The sequence below is a fragment of the Gymnodraco acuticeps genome, unplaced genomic scaffold (assembly GCF_902827175.1).
Source record: "Gymnodraco acuticeps unplaced genomic scaffold, fGymAcu1.1, whole genome shotgun sequence".
NCBI classification, from domain to species: Eukaryota; Metazoa; Chordata; class Actinopteri; order Perciformes; family Bathydraconidae; genus Gymnodraco; species Gymnodraco acuticeps.
In genome coordinates, this window is record NW_022991238.1 from 9,994 (window position 1) to 33,409 (window position 23,416).

Sequence of the window (23,416 nt, forward strand, 5' to 3'; positions counted from 1 at the left end):
TCCATTTTGTCGGTTGCCATCCAACACGATTCACTAAAAAAATCAATTTTTTGCGGATGATTTGGTCTTTGAGAAATGTATGTAAAACTCTCCCAGATCCCGCACCGTTCGTACAACAAAAAGCTCAACAATAACCCATGTTAATTCAGTTTTCTTTTCGAAAAACATGTGACCGAGACTGCCGAGTCGGGATATTTGGTCCAGAGACTGTTTGGCCACTATTACGTCAGGCGCGCGGAGGCTGCTGGGAATTACATGTCAGAAATTCAGACGGCTTTGGGTCGAGTTTTGGATCAATAAAAAGCTTTTTTTTGGGTGTATTATCTCGATTTAAATTTTTTTTTTAAATACAGGCAGTCTTAAAAACAACATTTCTATAAAAATGTAGCATATTTGGAAGCTTTGCATTTGATCTTTAAGATATTCATTGCTATCGGGATGTTAAGAGCATTCCATGGAATATAACACAAAGTGTATCTCGAGCCGGTTTCTCAAACTTACCTACCCCACCTTTAACCAAAATATATTTTTATTTTAGTCTTGAGATTAAAATCAAAATTCTGACTTTTTTGTGAGAATTCGGAAATGTTTTCTACTTTTGTTAAGATCTCAAACATAGTTCACACGTTGCCCTAATCCCATCCGTAGACAGCAGTGAGAAATTACCATTGTATTCCTCAGGGAACAAATGGAACAATCACCTGCTTGTTTTAATATTATTTAGACTGTAACAGTTTATTGATGTTGTTCAGAAACGCTCCGCAGAGATCACATCCCCACTGGACTCGTGTTCCTTGCTTTGTGTGAGTTCAGGATTTCTCTGATTTGTGCAGGCGGTGTATGTCCCTCGGATCAGAAAGAGCACTGAGATGAAGGCGTAGTAGCTGCCGTAGATGATGAACTGCAGGGAGAGCACTCAGTCAGTCAGCCATCCAAATCATCATTATTTTAGTCATGCAATGCATACATTTTCAAGAAACCTGTCTACATGTAATAGTGAAGGATAACCACAAGGTGTCGCCCTCTATTCACATTTTAGTTATCCAAAAATAAATCTTACGTTCTTCCTCCAATTAGAGTTACATTCCTTGTGTTCTGTCATTGAAATAAAAAAGGACAGAAATGATTCCTGACGCACACACCTGTGTCACAATGTCCAGTCCCAGCGTGGCTTCATCAACGACCACAAGTGTTATAATGGTCTGTAGTAAAATGGCTACAAAAGTGTTGATACCAAAAGCCAAAGCGTAGCACTCCATGGAGAGGTTAGATGCAATCTGAAATCTAAAAAGATAAGTTATTAATATTAAGAAAAGAAAAACGTGAGGAATTAAACTAAGTACGTTTACTTAATTAATGTAGGCTACTAGAGTACTGAGGTGCTTGTACTTCACTTTATGCTAGTACTTTTACTCCACTACATTTTGAAGGTAATTTTTACTTTTCACTCTACTACATTAATTGTATGGTGTTAAACTCCAGCTTCTCCCCCTTGAATACAACATATTAATCCAATACAGTGTTAGCTACCCAGAATAAACTAAATAAAATGGAGAAATCAGAGAACTTATTCCACCATGGTTCAACCATGGTTCCTCCATATGCAGAGATATTGGGTTTTTTAAAATAAGAAACGGACATGGTGATATTCCACAGTGAGCTTACGTTGTGATAGTAATGAGGAGCATGTAGCAGGACTTGAATATGACATAACCAGCGTAGCACGCCCAGATGCTGCTGGTGAGCGCCATGAGAAACACAGCACCCGTCGCCACTGCAGAGAACAAGCCCAGCGCCAGCTCCCCCCACACCGCCCAGGTCACCTTCAGGTGGCCCACGGAGAAGGCTGCTACAGCACCTGTCCCACAGAGCAGAAGGGGTTATTAATCATCGGTAAGGTATTCCAGTGGACAACACCTCCTCCATGCTTCATTCATCCTTACACTTATTTATTTGAACGCAGCTCCTAAACGTATGCACACACGTTTCTTTAGCCTCCGCAGCTTTCACCCGGCTCTTCGGATCCACTATCAGCAATAATCTGAGAATCCATTACCTCCTATCTCTATCTCCTTCTCCTTAATTGAAGGAATTACTCTTCTTCTTCTCATGCTGAGCCAGGTTGAGCGTAAACCAAAAGCCATGGTGCTGCCATTCCCTTTCTAAATTCACGTTTTCCAAGTTTTCTTATAGCAAGCCAGATAGGCACGTTCCATCAGACATGGCCGTTTTTAATTACATTGTTTTTGCTCTTTTTTTCCACTTTACTCGATAAAATGTGCTTGTGCTGCAGTCTTTACCCCCCATAAAACATGCACAATCAAGGGTTAACCATGTAACCCATGTGAAAGCAACCTGCACTGCATGTATACGACTTTCACTCGCACCTGCACATACCTTCATGTACTCTTATGTATTATGTTCATTCAGCTGATCAGTGTTTTATCGTATTTTTATTTTATTTGTATTTAATCGTTTATTTGGCAGGGACCATGCACAGTAATGAACACTTAAAACATTCAAATGTGTCAAGCGTAACAGTGCCAGATTTAGCTTTGAGCTACTTTCCATCCGCAGTCCCTCACATAAAACATTTAAGAAAATTACATTTTACAAACATAGCAAAAACAAAATACATGATATGCAAAAAGTGCAAAAGAGCAAGAGCAGCATACACAAGTATTTATGACATGGTTTTACAATATAGCAGCAACGACAGTATGTTAGTATTGTTATTTCTATTCATATTCTTAAGTACAAACCCTACCACTCTACACAGACCAATAACATAGTTCAAAGGGCCCTATTCTGCTCATTTTCAGGTTCATATCAGTATGTAGTGTCTACTGGAACATGTCTCCATGCTTTAATGTTCAAAAAGGCCTTTATTTTCTCTGCAGCACCTCTTTTCACCCTCTGTCTGAAACCAGAGCCCAGTCTGCTCTGATTGGTTAGCTGGCCGGCTCTGTTGTGATTGGTCAACCACTTACAGATGTCCCGCCCCTTAGGATATAATAAACAAAGGAGTCCCACAAACCTAACACACCATAGCAAAGTGAAACCCCCCAAAAGCTTCTTTAACTTCTTTTGATTTACTTATCTTATCTTCTGTGAGATTTCAGTGTCAAAAAGGCAACTTTCACTATTTTTTAGTGTTTTGACATGATGATACTGAATCAGAATGAATAGGCTCAAATATGTTCCAACCAGAAATAGGAGCACCACAATGTATCTTTCTTTCTTTATGTTTATCTCTCTCTATTATTACAGACTTAAAGCGATTCCTACCCACAAGGGAGCAGGCAGCCTCCACCGCCCCGTTGTAGATGGATGATGTAGCAGATGGCTCTATGTGGTCCCACATGAGCTGGACGTAGTTGAAAATCTGCTCGTATCCAGCTGTGGCCAGAGCCCACCACAGAGACCAATAGATGACATTCCTGCACGGTGGTCATTATTTAAACTGATTGTAATCACGATGAAGAGATTATGTGTTCATTTGCTGCAGTAAAATACATTGAACTATCATAAAGACGTGCAAAACGTGTGTATGCTCACTAAAGGTTCATGGTTAAAATATATGAGAGAAAAAAAAATTGCCTTGAAGAATACGTCTCCTTGAAGCTCTTCCAGAGTAGATGGCCTGCAGTGGCCATATTTTCCCAGCTGTGCCATCCTCCGCTAACATCAAGCTCCATCTTCTCTTTCCTGGAGCCGACCTCCTCCTTATCCATCACCGCTTCCTCGGGCCTGTCTGCTCCCAGAGACCCGGTCTGATGGGAACTGGAGCTCACAGCTGCATCCTTTTTCCCTTTGAAGAACAGACCCCTCTGGGGCATGGGCAACCAGAAGGAGATGAGGAGAGCCATGCTTACAGTCCCCAGAGTGATCGCATTAAGGTAGAATAAATCCAATTCTGTGGATTAGAGTTCATACTTCATCAGTGCTCGCTCGAATTGTTGAAGACATTTCGTAAAAAGGAGATATTTATCTGTCTTTAAGAGTATCCATTATCTAACTCGGCCTCAAATACAGATATGTATCTAATATTTGTTTATATATATTCAGTTGATAGGCTATCTGATCATCTTCATATATTTACAGCAAAACAAATCGGAATATTCAATTTTTTTCAAGAATCAAGAAAAATCTCATTGCTCTTCAGTTTTTATCGGTAAAGGCCCTACCTGCCACGGAGACCAGCACTTGGGCCAGGCTCGCTCCAAACGTATATCCAACCAGCATGGCACTGCGCACGTAGCCAGTGGCTCTTTGGTAATTCTCAATGGGAATCACGCTGTAGATGTAGGAAAGGTAGGCCACCTCAGTGGAAGTCACTACAGCATAGTTGACCTGTTGGTTGGATGCAACAGTTTAAATGAGAGCCTATGATGAAGCACCTTTTAACAGCAATGCACAACATGTTGTAATCTATCTTTAGAAGTTAGTTGACGGTGGCAAATGTGCTAACAGCCCAAAACTGATCCAATAGGAAAAACGCACTTCCGCTTCCAAAATAATGCAATAAAAAAAGCTCAAAACTGAACAAAAAAAGGATTTTTTAAAAAGTAACATGACGAGAGACATAATAATAATAATTATCTTTATATTCATCAGTTGTATTGTGTACCTGAAGGAAGACCATAGCGAGCAGCCCTGGGGCGAAGCAGAGCAGGACGTAGTTGGTGACCAGGAAGAGACCCTGCACCACGACGAGGGGCTTGTGCCTCAGGAAGTCCGTCAGGAGGAAGACGGGCAAAAGACACGCCAGCTTGGAGTAGGTCCAGATCGGGAACAGGTAGTTGGTCACCTATCAGATACAGTGGTGGGAAGTAACTCAGGACATCACTGTACTTAAGTACTATGTTGTCATCCTTTACTTGACTATTTCCATTTGATGCTACTTTACACTTCCCTAACATTTTGAACAGTGATTGTACTTTTTACTCCACTAGTTATTTGACCCTTATAGTTACCAGCTACTGTTTACATAAAACACACATGACATTTCTATGTGATACAATGCAGTACATTACTACCAATATATTTTAAAAAAGTAGGAAGGAATAATGTATTATTCTATAATATTATAATACTATCAAAACAGCCATGGGTACTTTTTGATTTTGATACTTGAAGTTCATTTAGCCGGCAATACTTCTACTTAATAAGAAACATTATGAATTCAGGACTTTCACTTGTAATGAAGTATTTTCAGAGCAGAGTATTTCTACTTTTACTTAAGTAAAGGATCTAAATAAGTCTTTCACCACTAACAATCCTGATATTGTTTTTGCCTCCTGTCTAGAGCCGGCAGAGCAGAAGAGAAGATAAGAGCTGCTAATAAAATAAGTCCTCGACATGCCTTCAGTGACTCTACGTGTGGTTCATGTACGGGTCACCGTCTAACATGCTTACCACTTCTCCAGAGATGTTCTTGTTTGGTCCCATCAGGTATGGTGTGAGAAAAGGCTCTGCTACTCTGCAGTAGGCAAAGAACCCATAAAGCGACAGGACTGCAGTGTGATAAGCCCATCTGGAGGACTTCAGTTTAGCCCAGCTCCCCATGGTTTGACCTCAGCAGAATCTCAGATTGTTTTTAAAGTTTTGATTTCCCGTAACTTGAGCACATAATAAAGTCTGTTATCTGTACTGTCCCTCTGTTCATCAAGCTGTCAGTAGCTAGAATATACACATGTATAATCTGTGTGAGTCACAGTTTATGAGCGGTAGACTTCAACCTGTTGGGAAACAGAAGGAAGCTGGGAGTGATTCAGTGGACTTTCTTCAGGTTTCACTATCAGTACCACTAGTGAAATGTAACTAAGTGCATTTACTCAAGAACTGTACTAAAGTAGCATTTTTAATTCAGGATGTGTATTTAGTAGTATTTCTACTTTTAATACTTTAAATCCTTAATCAGTACAAGCCACAAGTCTCCCATTGATCATTTCAGACAAGACAAGAGATAATTTAAGAGAGAAATGAAAAGTATTGGTGGGCAAATTAAGCGTTGAAATTAGTTGACTCCCTGACCTTATGCAGCACGAAGGTATTTATTATGAATAAGGTATGATAAGTAAGTGAGTAAAGTATTTAACTAAATAGCTGCACAAATAGCATTTAAGTGCAAAAATGTGTATCAAAACCCAAAACAAAGTTAGTGTGTTTGGATTCGAGTTTCCTAAAAACCTCTTGGCTTGCACTGTTATGAACAATTTGCAAAATGCTCTTTATTTTTTGTATAGCCTATTTCTTACTTAGTACTTTTTCAATTTTAATTGGAAATATCTGATTTTATAGCTTGAATGTTTGTTTTCGACAACTTGTCATTTAAATTCAGAAACTGCTCGGCTGTGTTCCTACTGCGCATGCGTAGTGAGTGCTGCGGTCTGTGGCCATAGCAACGGTTTGTTGATAGTACAGTACCGTGGTAAAGAGGCGATACTAGCAAAATGAAACTCAAGCGGTTCCTTCTCAGATATTATCCTCCAGGTAAAACCAATAATTTAATGTGTAACTGTAACTTACATTCCTTTAATGGAGGCAACATGCCACTGTGCTAGATAATATTTGTTTTAACCTGCAATGCACACTAAAAAACATTATGTTGACTAGCTGTGTTAGCAATGATGCTAGCTGAAGTTACTGATTTTGTATTTATTCAGACGGCATGAGTGGCCTTTCCTGGGTTGAGTCATTTCTCTTCTTGCAGGTATAATCTTGGAATATGAGAAAGGAGGATGTTTGAGGACCAAATCCATCGACCTTTTGGATTTGACTCCAGAGTGAGTGAGTTGTATCCATGAAGTTAACCAACTAACATCACAATGCTTTACTAAGTGTGTGATGCCATAATAACTTCCTGTGGGGGGTTGTTTTTATCCTCAGTCACAAATCATTTGAACTAAGCTAGTCAGACATATCTCCCTATAGTGAACTCAGCTCTTTATATGATGGGTTTTTAACTAGTTAACCACGGTGAAGTTAGTTTTAGGTTGGATATTCCCAGTGGTGGAAGAAGTAGTCAGATTATTTACTTCAGTAAAAAATCAATAAGAAAGTGTTAAAACACATAAGTGAAGACCTGAATTCGAAATTCTACTTAATGAGGAAAAGTATTACCATATAAAATATATTGAAATTGTTATTTTTAATGTACTTTTTGTCCTGTTTACTTTTGAGGTGATCCTTATGATCTAAAGTGTATACATGTGTAAACATATCATTTCCACATGCAGGACGAGCCCAGATGAGCTGCTGGCAGAGATCCAACAGTCGGAGCCTCTGGTCACAGAGTCCAGGGCGGATCAGGTCAAACAGCTGATCGTCAGACTGCAGCAGAAACAGGGTCAGCAGGACCACCACCGCTTCTGCTTCTTCAAGGTCAGACCCCGGACATTAATACATAGATCAACACAGTGACATGACATCTGGATCCATTTAAAAAGCTTCTCTTAGGCAAGGCAAGGCAAGGCAAGGCAAGGCAAGGCAAGGCAAGGCAAGTTTATTTATATAGCACTTTTCAACACAAGGCAATTCAAAGTGCTTTACAAAAAATGAAAGAGAAAAATGGCATTTAAAATCAGTCATTAAAAAGAAAAGCTAATAAAAGAAACATTAAAAGAAAAAAAGTACATGGATAAAAGTTACAGTGCAGTCTAAGATATGAATAGTTCAATTAAAAGCAGCGACAAAAAGAAAAGTCTTCAGCCTGGATTTAAAAGTAGTCAGAGTTGCAGCGGACCTGCAGGTGTCTGGGAGTTTGTTCCAGATACTTGGAGCATAATAACTGAACGCTGCTTCTCCATGTTTAGTTCTGACTCTGGGGACAGAAAGCTGACCAGTCCCTGAAGACCTGAGAGATCTGGATGGTTCATAATTTAGCAGGAGGTCAGAAATGTATTTTGGGCCTAAACCATTCAGTGCTTTATAAACCAGCAGCAGTATTTTGAAATCTATTCTTTGACACACAGGAAGCCAGTGTAAAGACTTCAGAACAGGAGTGATCCACTTTCTTAGTGTCAGTGAGGACTCGAGCAGCAGCGTTCTGAATCAGCTGCAGCTTTCTAATAGATTTTTTAGTGAGACCTGTGAAGACACCATTGCAGTAGTCCAGTCTACTGAAGATAAAGGCATGGACAAGTTTTTCCAAATCCTGCTGTGACATTAGTCTTTTAATCCTAGATATATTCTTTAGGTGATAGTAGGCTGATTTAGTAACTGTTTTAATGTGACTGTTGAAACTCAGGTCAGAGTCCATGACTACACCTAGATTTCTGGCTTTATCTGTTGTTTTGAACATTGCAAACTGAAGCTCAGCGCTAACTTTTATACGTTCTGCCTTCGCTCCAAAAACCATTACCTCAGTTTTATCTTTGTTTAATTGGAGAAAGTTCTGACACATCCAGTCATTGATTTGTTCAATGCACTTACTCAGTGTTTGAATTGGAGCATAGTCTCCTGGTGAAATTGTGAAGGCAACATTCTTTCAAGCGTTTTCCCTTACAGTATATCGATATTCAGGATTGCAGGACATGTTGTACTATATATGTTTTGTTTTATAAAAGTGTAGAAAGCTATTTGTCTTTTGAATCATGAATTTACATCGGAATAAGAGAAGTTACAGAAACGCTTGTGGATTTTGCTTCCTATGAAGCAGTTTTACTCTATTTTAAGGGAGTTGACAATATTTTGGATATTGACATTTTTGGCAACATCATCTTACTTCCACTGTTTATCAGGGTCCTGTTTTTTGTTCTTTGTGAATTGACTTCTGTGGAAAGTTAGTAGTCCTGAGTACGAGTACTAAAATGATCCAGTGCTCCAAAGAGGCACTAGAGAGCAGCAGTGGTTCAGTCTTTTTTAAGCCAAGTAGGCATGCCAATAATCTGTTATCATGATAACAGATGCTTCATGAATGTCTACGTGTTTTTGAGGAATACACAAAACATGATTTTGTAAAGGTTAAGTTTGGTAATGTGGCTGGAAGTCATAGAAACAAGTTAACACTGCTGAGAAACCTTTCTGTACTGTAAGCAGTGTTGGGAAAGTTACTTCCAAAATGTAATACAGTACATATTACTTATTACTGTCTTTTTTAAGTAATAAGTTACATTACAATATTACTGTCTCTGAAATGTAATGAGTTACACTACTTTTATATTACTTTTGAGTTACTTTACCAAAATAACCGCAAAAGAATGGCTAAGTATTTTAAATGCTAAAATGTAGTTTAGTGCAGCTCATTATACATCCAGTGAAGGGCGATGTGGTTTAGCATAACAACTGTGTAGGCCAGGCATCCTCAAACTACGGACTCCGGTCCGGATCCGGACCGAACCACCACTGTCTCCGGACTCTGAGCAAATTATACTTTTCATATGTATGATCTCTCTGTATTATATGTGAGACATCGCCACAACGCATTCGCAACGAGTCAAAATTCTCCGCTATGTCCACTGCAAACAGCGCTCTGCATGTCTGACTGTTCCACTGTGTTCCACCTGTGTGTGTCAACGCTTTGGTCCAATCACATTCAGCATCCAGTCAGCGTTTTTTTCCCCCAAACAATCTGCGAATCAGAGGCACAGTAGGGCGGGTCTTCGCGGAATGCGGGTGGGAAAAATGTGTGTGTCTCTTTCAACCTGTCTAAGTCAGAGCGAGAATTAAAACAAAAACAAAAAAAATTCAGAGCGAGAGTTAACAGCTCATCTAGTTCCATCTGTACTGTAGCTAGTAGCCTAGTTTCACCTACCGGGGTGGCAACTGACACCCTAAAAATAGGCCTTGCCACCCCAGCTGCCACCCCAGTTGGCAGCTTTGTTTTGAAAGAAAAGTTGTGGCTCATCGGACATTTATGAGAGAAAGTCTCTAATGTCCGAGTGCAAGTGAATGCAGCACAAGATGCACGTCATGTAACCCCTCCCCCGGTCCTGGCGCGAGCCTGGATATACGATTTGGCGGCGATTTCATTTTGAACTGGACGGCGCAAAACGAGAAGCATTCGGACCCAAGCGCTGAAGGAATGAGGTATTTGCTGTCTACAATGACAGAGAAGAGACTGTCAGTTTGGCTGTACTCAGCATTGAATCAAAACGCACTGAAGCTTTGATCTTAATACGTTTGTGAGGCGTTTTGCTGAACAAGATGGTAATCGCCGCATTCAGCTGTAATAGACATGTCAACTTGATGCTCTGCTCACGGATGAGCATACACAACTATTAAGATGATGACCTTACGTGTGTAAATATATTTTTTTCTTTGAGGGGGTCTGCCCCCAAAAAACTGTTTTAAGTCCTGAGAAAGTCAAATAAGACGGTGTTTAAAACTACACTGCCCAGCCAACAAAAAGTAACCACTTTGATTGAACTAGGCCAGTAGGTAAGGGCTTTCCACTGGATAATAACTGCAGTATAAAATAATGCATGACTGAAGTGATGGAGACCATGTTGAAGGCAAACAAAAAGAGGAAATAACAGGTCAAATCAAGCAAATCCCCCTCTCAGATTGCACAGCAACCAGAACATAAATACTGGCTGGTGATTTGATTAATCAGCTTTGTGATGGAATAAAAAATGCACAGTGCATTTCCTTAGCTGTGGGTGAGTCCACTGACACCACTGACAATGCTCAGTTGCTGGTGTTTGTGAGTTGTTATGATGAGGCAAAGGGGGAGTTTGTTGAAGATGTGTTGGGCCTGACGAACCTCAGTGGACACACAAGGGGGCAAGACATTTATAAAGCAATAATGGGAATGCTGAATGAAAGAGGGTGCAGCTGCCTTTATTCATAACTGTGCAGCTCTCACACTGCGACTCTGAGGGGTCAAGCACAGACACAATAACAATGAAAACTGCTGCATACAGATTATTTTTGTTTTTGCAACCTTGTGTTAAGAATCTTGTTGCAATTGTTTAAAAGTTTGAATGACCGTAATAAACGGACCTTTGTCTTATTGAAACATTTATTTTGGACCTTTAAGATTTGTATTTGAGTACCCCTGGTGTAGGCCATTAAGGCTACTAACAACTTGTATTACACGGCTTAGTTGAATACTCGATTCTGATTGGTCAATTCTTAACATGTGACACGTTGTTAATCCAGTACAGACCACTGTCAAGGACTATAATGAAGGTTGCTAAGGAGGATCAAGAAAGAGAAAGGAAAATAGGTTAAAGGTCCCATGTCATGCTTTTCTGGTTATTACCCGTCCCCTTGTGTTATTTAGCTTTTTCTGCATGTAAACCGTCTGCAGAGTCACAAACCCTCAAAGTGCACCCTGTAGCGAGTAAAACTCTAACACAGAGAAGACCTGTCTGTGCTGCCCCAGAACGCCTCGTTGGAGATTTATCTTTTTCCATTGTTTACTTCTTGGGTATAGTGACGTATTTGGGTATAGTGACGTATTTGGGTATAGTGACGTATTTGGGTATAGTGACGTATTTGGGTATAGTGACGTAACATATATGTTACGTCCGCGGAGCCGTTACGTTTGGACCAATCCACAGACTTCCTCACACACACACACTCGGCGGGACGTTGCGAGGCTCGCTGCTGCGAGGAACGGGACACTGTGAGCTGGCTCACTGGTGAGGGGTCTGCGAGACAGCGAGACACCGCAGAACTCAGCCTGGGCACACACACAAACTCCCAGCCAGGCTGCGGGTGTGTGTGTGTTTCGGGCTGTGTCTCGCTGTCTCGCAGACGGCCACTGGGCTCACAGGGAGGGGGGGGGGGCAGGAGCTCCAACAAGCCGTTTAGGACAGAGAGTGAATACACGTACTATACAGAGATGCTGTATGAGAGACCAATGTGAGTTTGGTAAATTACACAATATACATTTATTTTAGTAGACCTCAACATCAATGGAATTATGATCAGTAGAAATGGCCATGACATGGGACCTTTAAAAGATGGAGCGCTGGACTTCAGATAAATCACCAGAAGAAGGCAGACAGGAAGTAAACACTAACAGGAACACGGAATAGGCTCTGTAGTTTATATATGGCCGTGTAATAAGCGGGATAATGTGCAGCGAGGCGTCATTATGGGGAAAAGAACACCCGACAGGCTGATCAGGGAACCCGACGCAAAGCGGAGGGATCTTGATGAGCCTGAAGGGTAAACACCAGGCTTACTAATCTACCCACAATGTTTCTCTGGTGTCGGAATGTCTCGCGATGTTGGTGAATTCTTAAAAAACAAAACACCATTTAATTTCGGGTTAAAATGAGTTGTAACTGCGTTACTGAGAATTGTAACGGGTAGTATATTACCCAAATTTCATTAGTAATGCGTTACTTTTTGCTGTAACGAAGTAATGTAATACATTACTGTAACTCTGTTACTTTTGTAACGCTTTACACCCAACACTGACTGTAAGGAGAGAAAGTTCTTTACACCGGAAGAAAAATGGTCTCCCAATTACATCAAAGTCAGATCAGATGAATAAGTTGTGGGTACTAAATTCATCATTTTATAATTTTTAATTGGGCATATGGTCTTTAAAATGTGCTGCAATCGTGCTTCAGTTGTACGTGTATGTTGCAATGCCTTCAGCCTGACAGGGACTGCTGATGACATTCCCCTCATGTAGATTTATGTGCATTGTCCCTTCTTAAATAAATAAATCAAATAGCAATAAATTGTACCTTTTTTATTTTCCTAATCTTTTCTCTGGTCTTCTGTTGTAGGAGCTGAAGGCACACATCCTGCCTCTGACAAACGTTGCCTTCGACAAATCAGGGTCAAGGTGGGTTTATCTGCACCACACAGAGCTCTTCAAGGAGTTCAAAGAGGCTCTGTGTTGTGATTTGAGTGTTTACTCCTCTCTGCAGGTTCATCACTGGGAGCTATGACAGGACGTGCAGAGTTTGGGACACGGCCTCGGGCTCAGAGCTGCACGCGTTAGAGGGGCACAGAAACGTGGTGTATGCCATCGCATTTAACAACCCCTACGGGTAAGGAAGAGTGTCAGTGAAACTGTCGAAGCATCTGAGGAAATGTGCTCTGACTATTTATATATATCGTTCTCTGACTTAGAGACAAGATTGCCACCGGCTCTTTTGATAAGACGGCCAAGCTGTGGTGTGCTGAGACGGGCAAATGTTTTCACACCTTTCGCGGACACACTGCAGAAATAGTATGTATAACAATCTGTTTAAATGAAAATGATTAAATGCTGTTTGTTTTAAATGTTAAAGGCAACGCATTTGCTATCGGCGACTGCATTTAGTGAGTGTTTATTTGTATTCTGCAAGTCCCCTTGGTAGGGATTTTATATTGCATAGTTTATTGTTTATTTGTAATCCAATGCAGCACTTATGAAGTAAGTCGTTTTATATTGTTCAGGCAGTTTTGGAAGAAGTACTCAAATCGTTTATTTAAGTAAAAGTACAAATACTATGGTCTTAAACATTACAAGTAAAATGTCCTGATTTCAAGATCTTACATAAGTAAAAGTACAAAAGTAATCGCCTCAATACTTAAAGTACAAAAAGTACTTATTCTGCACAATGGCCAATTTCTGAATAATATAAAGTACATAAATACTATCAGCTAAATGTACTTCAAGTATCAAAAGTAAAAGTACTCGTTATACAGAAATGGATCTTTTCACAGTATTATGGTTATTATATAATCCAGCATTTTAGCATTGTCGGTGTGGACTCAAGTTAGATACTTGATTAGTAGTACAGGACTTCATTACACCATATCAGCCTATCATGTGCTTTTATATATAACAAGTTACTACTAACTGTGAGTGCAAAATAAATGTAGTGGCGTAAGAAGTACAGTATTTGTCTCTGAAATGTAGCGGAGTACAAGTATAATGAAGCATTAGATGGAAATACTCTTTTATTTGTAATATTATTATTATTATTTTATTATTTCTTTTCGGATTTGTCATCTGTTATGTAGTTAATCTATATATCTAGATGTGTTTATTTTATATGCATCCCTTTTGTATATGTTCTTAAAGGTGGGGTAGGTACGTTTGAGAAACCGGCTCGAGATACACTTGTTGTTATATTCCATGGAATGCTCTTAACATCCCGATAGCAATGAATATCTTAAATGCTGGAAGCCGTGGCGCTGTAAAAAGCACGACCAATCATCTGAGCCGGCTAAAATAACTGGATGGCCTACCTGCCTGTCAGCTTTCCATCTGTGCACAAACTTATCTCGTGCCCTCATTGGTCATGTGCGCGTTCGTGTGTGTTGGAGGAGGGGCTCTGGAAGGAAGTGGCAGATTTGTTCCGGCTGTGTATTTTCAAATTCTAGCGCACTCGAGCTGGTTTCTCCAAAATTACCTCCCCCACCTTTAAAATGCAAATAAAATAAAAAAGCAAATACTCAAGTTAAGTACAAATATGTGAAAAAAAATATACCATACTTTAGTAAATGTGCTCTCCCTCCCTGTGTGTAGGTGTGCCTGGCCTTTAACCCCCAGAGCACGCTGGTGGCCACGGGCAGCATGGACGCTTCTGCCAAGCTGTGGGACGTGGAGACGGGGGATGAGGTGGCCACGCTGACCGTGCGTAATATTCTCTTTGATCCTGGTATCCATCCATCCATTAAATACACACTGCTTAACTTTTCATCCACTTCTAAAAGTAATTATCCCTAAATTGAGTCTTGTCACCCCTGCTGATGGTAAGCCCCTACATACACGGCCATTATACGGTAACTGCAAGTCTTTAATAAGGTCACTGAACACCCATTCTGGGGGGAGCAGTGAGCGCTCTTTGAAGTGCAGGCCGAACTTGATTGGCTGCCTCTGTCTCAGCTCTGTTCACAGCACAACGAATCAATCACGCTGACAGCAGGCTGTATGTTTATTTTAATAAGTAATATAGTGTTTGATGTGCGTTTTCATCGGCAGAGGAAGAGAGGGAGTTTATAAGAGAAGAGGAATGACACAGTGATGGATAATGCTCTCTGTTTATTTCTCACAGGGTCACACTGCAGAGGTCCTCTCTCTGTGCTTCAACACAGTGGGAAATCAGCTGGTCACCGGATCCTTTGACCACACCGTTTCAATATGGGATGTTGCCTCAGGAAGGTCAGACATCATCATTGTTATAGAGTGTTGCAGTGGTGACATGTTTTAATAGGCAGACCCACATGTTAGCATCCTAAAGGGCTCCTTAGATAAAACTGATTTGGGATTATTGCAGCAAAAAAGCTCTGTGGCAAACACATGTTGGCAAACACATGTTTATAACACTTCCACGTTTTGTTTGCAGGTTAATCTCCACATGTGAACGCCACTTTTAGGGGTTTTGAAGCGTAAATGCAATAGCCAGAAGTAAAAAGCTAACTTTACGCTTTAAACAAACTACACGACAGTCACTTGACTTCACCGCTAAGCTTAAAGGCCCTGTCACACTGTCCCGAAATTGACACCCGATGGACACACGATAAAGGAAATGTTCAAATTCGGCTGTGATCGTAGCAACATCGGGCCATTCGTGAGGGCATCTAAGCCATCGTATGACCGCCGGTGGAGTTTCTCAGGCTCCGGCAGCAACTTCGTGAGCGGCAACTTCGTAATGCATCGTGAGGGCATCTTGTCAAATCGTGTCATCTTCGTGTTATCATCGGTGCATTCGCCCTCACTCTGATCGGGGCGAATGCCCGATGGCACCGATGATAACAAGATGCCCTCACGATGGCCTTACGAAGGGCAAAATTGACACACAAATTCAACACGAAAATGAACCTTCGCAAGGTCCTTCGGCAATTTTTTGGCATGCCAAAGATTTTGCCACCGCTCACGAAGTTGCTGCCGGAGCCTGAAAAACTCCACCGGCGGTCATACGAAGGCTTAAGATGCCCTCACGAATGGCCCGATGTTGCTACGATCACAGCCGAATTTGAACATTTCCTTTATCGTGTGTCCATCGGGTTGTTTTATTGCACAACAAAATCATGTAAATATATTATGTAAATAACCCAATTTGTGTTCTGTGAAACTAAAAAGGATATAATATATTATTTTGAAGGACAGTTGACAGGAAGTTGTTGTTGTTATGGAAACAACATTACGGAGAAAACGTAATATTTTCTACATATAACGACGGATAAAGTACAGAACAAAGTCTGAAGATATCAGTACAGTATCATAGTACTGTAACATAATTGTTTTTGGTACTTTCATTGCAGTTGTATGTCTTAAATGTAATGTAAATGTTGCCTTCGTGTGTGGTTCGGGGCCATCTTCGTGCGAAATACACAATTTCATATTCGTATGTCCATCGGGTGTCAATTTCGGGACAGTGCGACAGGGCCTTAAAGGTGGGGTAGGTAATTTTGGAGAAACCAGCTCGAGTGCGCTAAAATTTGAAAATACACCGCCGGAAAAAATCTGCCACTTCCTGACAGAGCCCCTCCTCCAACACACACGAACGCGCACATGACCAATGAGGGCACGAGATAAGTTTGTGCACAGATGGAAGGCTGACAGGCAGGTAGGCCATCCAGTTATTTTAGCCGGGCCGGCTCAGATGATTGGTCGTGCTTTTTACAGTACCACGGCTTCCACAGATGATGATTTTATGGATTTGTTGTCAAAGCACTTCAAATATTCATTGCTATCGGAATGTTAAGAGCATTCCATGGAATATAACAACAAGTGTATCTCGAGCCGGTTTCTCAAACTTACCTACCCCACCTTTAAGACGGCTGATGTTTGGCGTGATGGCGTTCAGTAGTCTCATGTAGGCACTTGTAGCAACTGCTGTTTTTACGACACATAGAAGCTTCAGACCTTCACCAGAGTGGTTTTTACTAGCACACAATTAAAAACAACTCTTAAGCTTGTGTTACCCACAGGCGCCAACCAAAAACACTTTGAGACAAGGGAACAGGAAGTGGTAAAATGCTGGGTTTTAGGACTCATTCCGGCATCAATTTCTGTCAGTGTTTCATAATGTATACTGTTCTGTACATGCATGCTATGGATTCTGCACACATGAGTGTTCAATCATCTTATTGCTGCGTTTTGTGTTTTATTTTCAGACGTGTCCACACTCTGATTGGTCACAGTGGGGAGATCAGCAATGTTCACTTTAACTGGGACTGCTCCCTCATAGTCACAGGCTCCATGGACAAAAGCTGCAAGGTGATCTATCATTGAGCTCTTCCAAATACTATTATACTTGCCAAAAGTATCTTAAAAACTGGGATTATATAAGCATAGTTTGTCGATCATTTAACATTTTACGCTATTGCATTACAAGGTATGTGCGATGTCATATTCACCCTCATCCAGTTCCAACTCTCCGTCTCTTCCTACCTCCTGTCTTTGAGGTCTCCATAATTTAAAGGAGAAACATTCAATTCTAATGTCTAAATCATGCCAGGATGAGTCAAGCTCTGACACATTATCCGCTTCACTGCATTCCTCCAGGGGGATGCTTTGAGAAAAAACACTTACTATACATCAAACAGCTGCATGCATGCATTTTATGAGACAGTTTGTTCAAGTGTGTGTGTCTGTGTGTCTGTCTGTGTGTCTGCCTGTGTGTCTGTCTGTCTGTGTGTCTGTCTGTCTGTGTGTCTGTCTGTGTGTCTGCCTGCCTGCCTGTCTGTCTGTCTGTGTGTCTGTGTCTGTCTGTGTGTGTGTGTGTGTCTGTCTGTCTGTCTGTGTGTGTGTGTGTGTCTGTCTGTGTGTCTGTCTGTCTGTCTGTCTGTCTGTCTGTCTGTCCGTCCGTCTCTCTGTCTGTCTGTGTGTCTGTCTGTCTGTCTGTCTGTCTGTCTGTCTGTCTGTCTGTCTGTCTGTCTGTCTGTCTGTGTTAGATGGTGCTTCCTGCCCGTTTTAAAATGTAAACTGATGTCACTGAGGGTGTGTGTCTTTGCAGTTGTGGGAGGCAGTCAGTGGGGAGTGTGTGGCCACGCTCACTGGACACAAAGAGGAGGTGCTGGATGTGTGTTTTGATTTAAGCGGTCAGCTCGTTGCGACTGCCTCTGCTGATGGTGAGACTCACATTATTATTTTTATTTATTTAACGGTTAAATTTATTATAAATCTCTCCAGGAGTTTTGTGTTGTTTTGATCACATGCTAATTGCAATTTTCCAGTTCAACACATCCTCCATGTTTGTTACTTTTGATATGTTCATACATGTGAAGTAAAATAATGATTGTTTAGAGACAACAACCTTACCCCTGCCTGTCTTTCAGGTACTGCCCGAGTGTTCAGTGTAAACACACATCAGTGTCTCGTGACCCTGGAAGGCCACGATGGAGAGATCTCAAAGGTGAGTCCCATAATGGCTTCTCTGCTACTGCCTGTGAAAAGTGTTTTAATGTCACCAAACATTAATCATTTGTTTCAGTAGCCTTGGTGCCACAATGTAGTTTAGAAATTAGTTTTTTTTCCTTTAACTTTTTCCTTGTTCTCCTGTAGTGGGTTTTTGTGCATGTAAATGTTCTGCAAAGGCTAACATCCCATCCCTGTAAATGATAGGCTAAGGGGCAGGACATCTATAAACGGTTGACCAATCACAACAGAGCCGGCCAGCTAACCAATCAGAGCAGACTGGGCTCCTGTTTCAGATAGAGGGTGAAAAGAGATGCCGGAGATGTTGGATTAACATTAACATGATGTAGTTGTAAGTGCAATGCCTTGCGGCCTGTAGCACCATCCTTGATGGAGCATATTTGTGGGCAGGAAAGGAGTGAGCAGAGGGTAGCGTTGTCGATTCTTGTTGTTTTATGGGACTATCTCCCTCACCCTCTCAGACTTTCAGTTGCACGTGCTACTAAAGAGACGCGCTGCCATGGAAACCAAACAATGGTGTAGCTGTATTAAAGTCCGAGTAGAAACAGTCCTGAGTAAATCTGATATTGTCTGAAATGCGGGAGAAATATGACCCCGGGAGGAAACCGGGAGAGGGCAATGAAATCGGGAGGGTTGTTAAGTATGGTGTGGATGCATCGGTCAGTAGCAGGTGTGAATGAGCGTGTGATTTCTGTGTAACATTAACTCTTACTGTCTAGTGATGTAAATAGAAACATGCCTCTGTTTGCCTCGCTTACATGCGATCCAGCCTGATGCTGAAGGAGAGGGACAGGAGTTCAGGCTTCAGGCTGTTTTGTGTGTATTACTGTGTCACATGGGAAACATCTGCACGTAGGACAAATAGTGCTGCTGATATAACAGAATATCTAGCTTCAAAACTAGATGATTTCTAGGTAGCTCTGTCACTACCCGATCTGCCGCCCTGCCCTATCTGCAGTGCGCATGTGCGAGATGGTCCGCCATATTGGACAACTCCGTACGGCAACCCAAGTAGGACACTTGACACAGTGGCTTTTGGCAAAGCACAAAAAGAAAACTCGAGAGAGATGAGTTATTGTTATTACAACGTGACTTCACTATTAATTAACAACACTTTTTATTGGGTTCTTTTATTAGGGGTTAAGTACATTGTCAGAATAAGTGAGAAATGGATTTCACTTCTGTTAGACAGCTATCATACTGAATACATATTTACTGTGAATGTATGCAAAAATGTATGGCATAGGCTATAGCTGTCTAACAGAAGTTAAATCCATTCCCGAGGATTATGACACTAATCTCTGCCTAACGGGACACCTATTCCCCTCCCCTCTCTGCCTCTTATCCACGACCATGTTTTGTTATTTGGTTGGTCTCTCCTACTCCTCTGAATGCTTTTAGTTTCACTGGAATTGGCTCCGTCACCTTACTGCCATTTTTCATTTTATTCTGGGAAAATAAATGATGGACTGTTGATGAAAAGGCTGATTCGTACGTCCTTAATGCATGATTATATGCTATATGATTATATGCATATTCTACTGTATAAATCATATTATGACAGGAATTCACAGTACATTTAGTTTTCAAATGTTTTGTTCCTTCCCATCTTAAACACTCCATTAGCTCCATTCTTAATCAAACCATAATGACAAGTTTGCAACACATATTCATAATCCAGATGCCACATTTACATGAGTCTTAAGAGGACGTATTCTGCTAATTTTCAGGTTCATAATTGTGTTTTCTGCCTCGACTGGGACATGTCTCCAAGCTTTAATGTTCAAAAAGCTCTTTATTTTTCTCATACTGCCTGTGCTGCAGCACCTCTTTCACCCTCTGTCAAAGGTCCTAAAGGTCCTTACACACCAAGCCGATTTCGGCCGTCGATAGATGTCTGGCCGTCGATGAGCGTCCTGCCGCCCTACTCAGATTGGTGTGTCCCGCGCAGTCGTGTCTTTTCAGCCGTGCTGACAGCTTCCGCCGCCACTGTCGGCTAAAGGCCGTCGGCCAAAGAAATCACTGATTGGCTGTTCAGTTAGCGAATCAGTGCATGAGAAGCGAAACGGAAGTGAGGGACCGAAACAAACTATTAAGATCTCAAATGTGAGATTTCATTTAACTCCAGCTCTCGACTCAGGTTCGGGAAAGCCCCGTGAGCTTCTCGCTGTAGAGTGAAAATGGAACACACGCTATTCGTTGTTTGTTTATATCACGCAGTCTGTTCTTCTTCTCTCGGTTATCACGCAGTCTTTCTTCCGGTTGTTGCCTCTTTTGAACAACGAATACACACTACCGCCGCCTGCTGGTAAGGAGAGTTATTGCCACTCACGCATGCGCAGTTCGTACGTGCTACTTGACCGTCGGCTGAAGTCTTTGCGGTGTGTTCCAGTGCGACTGTTAGCCAAGACACAGAGAGGTGAGGCGACACAACAGTCGGGGGTCCGTCGGGACGTGTTCTTTGGTGTCAGTTTGGTGTGTAGGCCCCTAAAACCAAAACCAAAAACAGGGGAAATCAACAGTTTTGAACATAATCATGTCTACTTGAGGAGCAGTACCAAAGAAAACATCAGGTTACATATCATCCATCAACAGCAAATCTAAAAACAAGCTATTTTAGTATGTAGGCTGACAACTTTAAATAATGTAGTAATTTGTTGTTCTGTTTACCCACTATTTAGGAAATGAGGTAGTGATGTAGTATGGAATTGGGACACAACCTCAGTCTTGTTTATTTATAACTCTTTCCTGTAATTTTCTCTTTCTTGATGTGTTTTCTCTTGCTTTTCTTTCCATTTCTGTTCTTGTCATCTTCTTTCTCCGATCTATCTTTGTCAGCTTCCATTTCCTGTCCGGGGTCGCTCCTTTGTTCCCCGTTTATAGTTTTAATAAAAACATACTCTACTTTCATGGCCATCTAGAGCCAGCTTCATTTAATCATCTCCTTCTTCACCTCACTACGGGGATAGAAAACCATTCAGGGAACGATAAACCAGAGCTCCAACGCAATCAGCCTCAGCCGTGATTTTCATAATGCCACTTGTGCTTTGATCCTCCTTAAGTATTTCAAGTTGAAAGACCTCTGTGGAATAGTGTTGCTGATGTGGTAAAAGTGTTACAAACTCACTCATTTCCACCACTTCTGGCATTATTTCTTATTCAGCACTCACTCATCACTTATGTAACACACACACACACACACACACACACACACACACACACACACACACACACACACACACACTTCTGGGTGAGACTGACTCTCCTGCCGCTGTGTGTAGATCTGTTTCAGCCCCCCCGGCAGCAGGGTCCTGACGGCCAGCTCTGACAGGACGGCTCGTCTGTGGGACGCTCGGTCTGGTGTCTGCCTGCAGGTCCTGGAGGGCCACACGGACGAGATCTTCTCCTGTGTCTTCAACTACGAGGGCGACACTATCATTACAGGTACACACACACACACACACACACACACACACACACACACACACACACACACACACACACACACACACACACACACACACACACACACACACACACACACACACACACACACACACACACACACACACACACACGCACACACACCACATCTTACAACGTGTAGCCCTGAGCAGTGCATGAAGTGCTCAGTATGGTATGTCTTAAAAAATGTTTTAATGTCATAAAATATTTGTATAAAAGTAGTGGTAGTAGTAGTAGTAGTGGTAGTAATAGTAGTAGTGTAGTAGTAGTAGTGGTAGTAATAATAGTAGTGGTAGTAGTAGTAGTAGTAGTAGTAGTGGTAGTAGTAGTAGTAGTAGTAGTAGTAGTAGTAGTAGTAGTAGTAGTAGTAGTAGTAGTAGTGGTAGTACTCAGTCGTAGTCGTTAGTGGTCGTAGTCGTCGTAGTAGTAGTCGTCGTAGTAGTAGTGTAGTAGTAGTAGTAGTAGTAGTAAGTAGTAGTAGTAGTAGTAGTGTGTAGTGAGTAGTAGTAGTAGTAGTAAGTAGGTAGTAGTAGTAGTGTAGTGTACGTAATAGTAGTAGTAGTAGTAGTGGTAGTAGTAGTAGTAGGGTAGTAGTAGTAGTAGTAGTAGTAGTAGTAGTAGTAGTAGTAGTAGTAGTAGTAGTAGTAGTAGTTAGTAGTAGTAGTAGTAGTAGTAGTAGTAGTGGTAGTAATAGTAGTAGTAGTAGTAGTCATAGTATGTCCTGAAAAATAGTGAGTCAATATGCTGGACTTCTTATGTTTATCTATTTTGTTGATCTTATTGACATTTTAATTTAATTTCCCTATTTTAATTTATATTATTTTCTTTTTATTGCCCATTATACTATCATGTTAATTTGTTAAAATGCTTGACGTCAATGTGTCATTAAAAATAAAAAGAAGAAACCATATGTGACACGTAATTAAATGTGACAGTGTGTCATTAACATTGGGCAGCACATCAACAGCTCATCGCCAGACATCCCAAATCCTTAATTGCACATTTGAGATCCAAACCGTGCAGCTGTTTCCTTCTGTGTACCAATCTGTTGTTGTTTGTGCTCTCCTGCAGGCAGCAAGGACAACACATGCAGGATCTGGTACTGATGCTTTACAAGGATACAGCCCTCCACTGTAAAACTTTGTAATTCAAAATACATGTTAAGATAAAAGTCTGTTTTCCAGCATCTGTGTAAAGTGGGATTACAAATCGCTGTTGCTTGAGTGATTTAATGGAAGTAATTTGTCCCTCTGATGTTCCAACAGTCTCACGGTATTTCGTGTTATAGTCACGAAATACATCTATTGATTCGTGTCACACAACACGATTTTAAAAGCAATGTAAATAATAACAAATTTGAAGGAAAAAGAGTTGTAAAAAATACAGATTTTAGTATTCTGACACAGAACGATTTTAGAAGCAATGCATTTCTATTGGTAGTATGTTTCGTGCCTGCACCAAATAATAACAAATTAGAAGGGACATTTTTTTTCCAGTATTCTGAGGCTCTGAGCCATTTATTTTCCTCGCGGACGGCAAAAAAACTCCGACATTATACAATTTAAAATAAAAGGGTTAGGCTTAGGGTAAGATATTGAGTAAGAAAATGTTTTTATGAACCACACAGCTTCCGGTCTTCCAAGACCCGACCGGACAAAAAGA

General features: G+C 41.2%; 2 protein-coding genes across 2 annotated transcripts; one reads left to right on the forward strand and one right to left on the reverse strand.

The window, feature by feature from the left end:
- Positions 1 to 748: 748 nt before the first annotated feature.
- Positions 749 to 5,731, reverse strand: slc19a3b (solute carrier family 19 member 3b). Its single transcript, XM_034239448.1, has 8 exons — positions 5,419 to 5,731; positions 4,631 to 4,810; positions 4,188 to 4,353; positions 3,601 to 3,916; positions 3,289 to 3,440; positions 1,666 to 1,858; positions 1,143 to 1,284; positions 749 to 901 (listed from the first exon to the last, which is right to left on the reverse strand). The coding sequence occupies exons 1-8, from the start codon at positions 5,566 to 5,568 to the stop codon at positions 749 to 751; spliced, it is 1,452 nt and encodes a 483-aa protein (XP_034095339.1). The 5' UTR covers positions 5,569 to 5,731.
- On the forward strand, positions 5,484 to 22,963 carry daw1 (dynein assembly factor with WDR repeat domains 1). Its single transcript, XM_034239449.1, has 13 exons — positions 5,484 to 6,495; positions 6,716 to 6,788; positions 7,242 to 7,386; positions 12,696 to 12,754; positions 12,840 to 12,962; positions 13,045 to 13,144; positions 14,432 to 14,539; positions 14,961 to 15,067; positions 17,026 to 17,128; positions 17,868 to 17,982; positions 18,190 to 18,266; positions 21,571 to 21,733; positions 22,826 to 22,963. The coding sequence occupies exons 1-13, from the start codon at positions 6,456 to 6,458 to the stop codon at positions 22,858 to 22,860; spliced, it is 1,248 nt and encodes a 415-aa protein (XP_034095340.1). The 5' UTR covers positions 5,484 to 6,455; the 3' UTR covers positions 22,861 to 22,963.
- Positions 22,964 to 23,416: the final 453 nt, after the last annotated feature.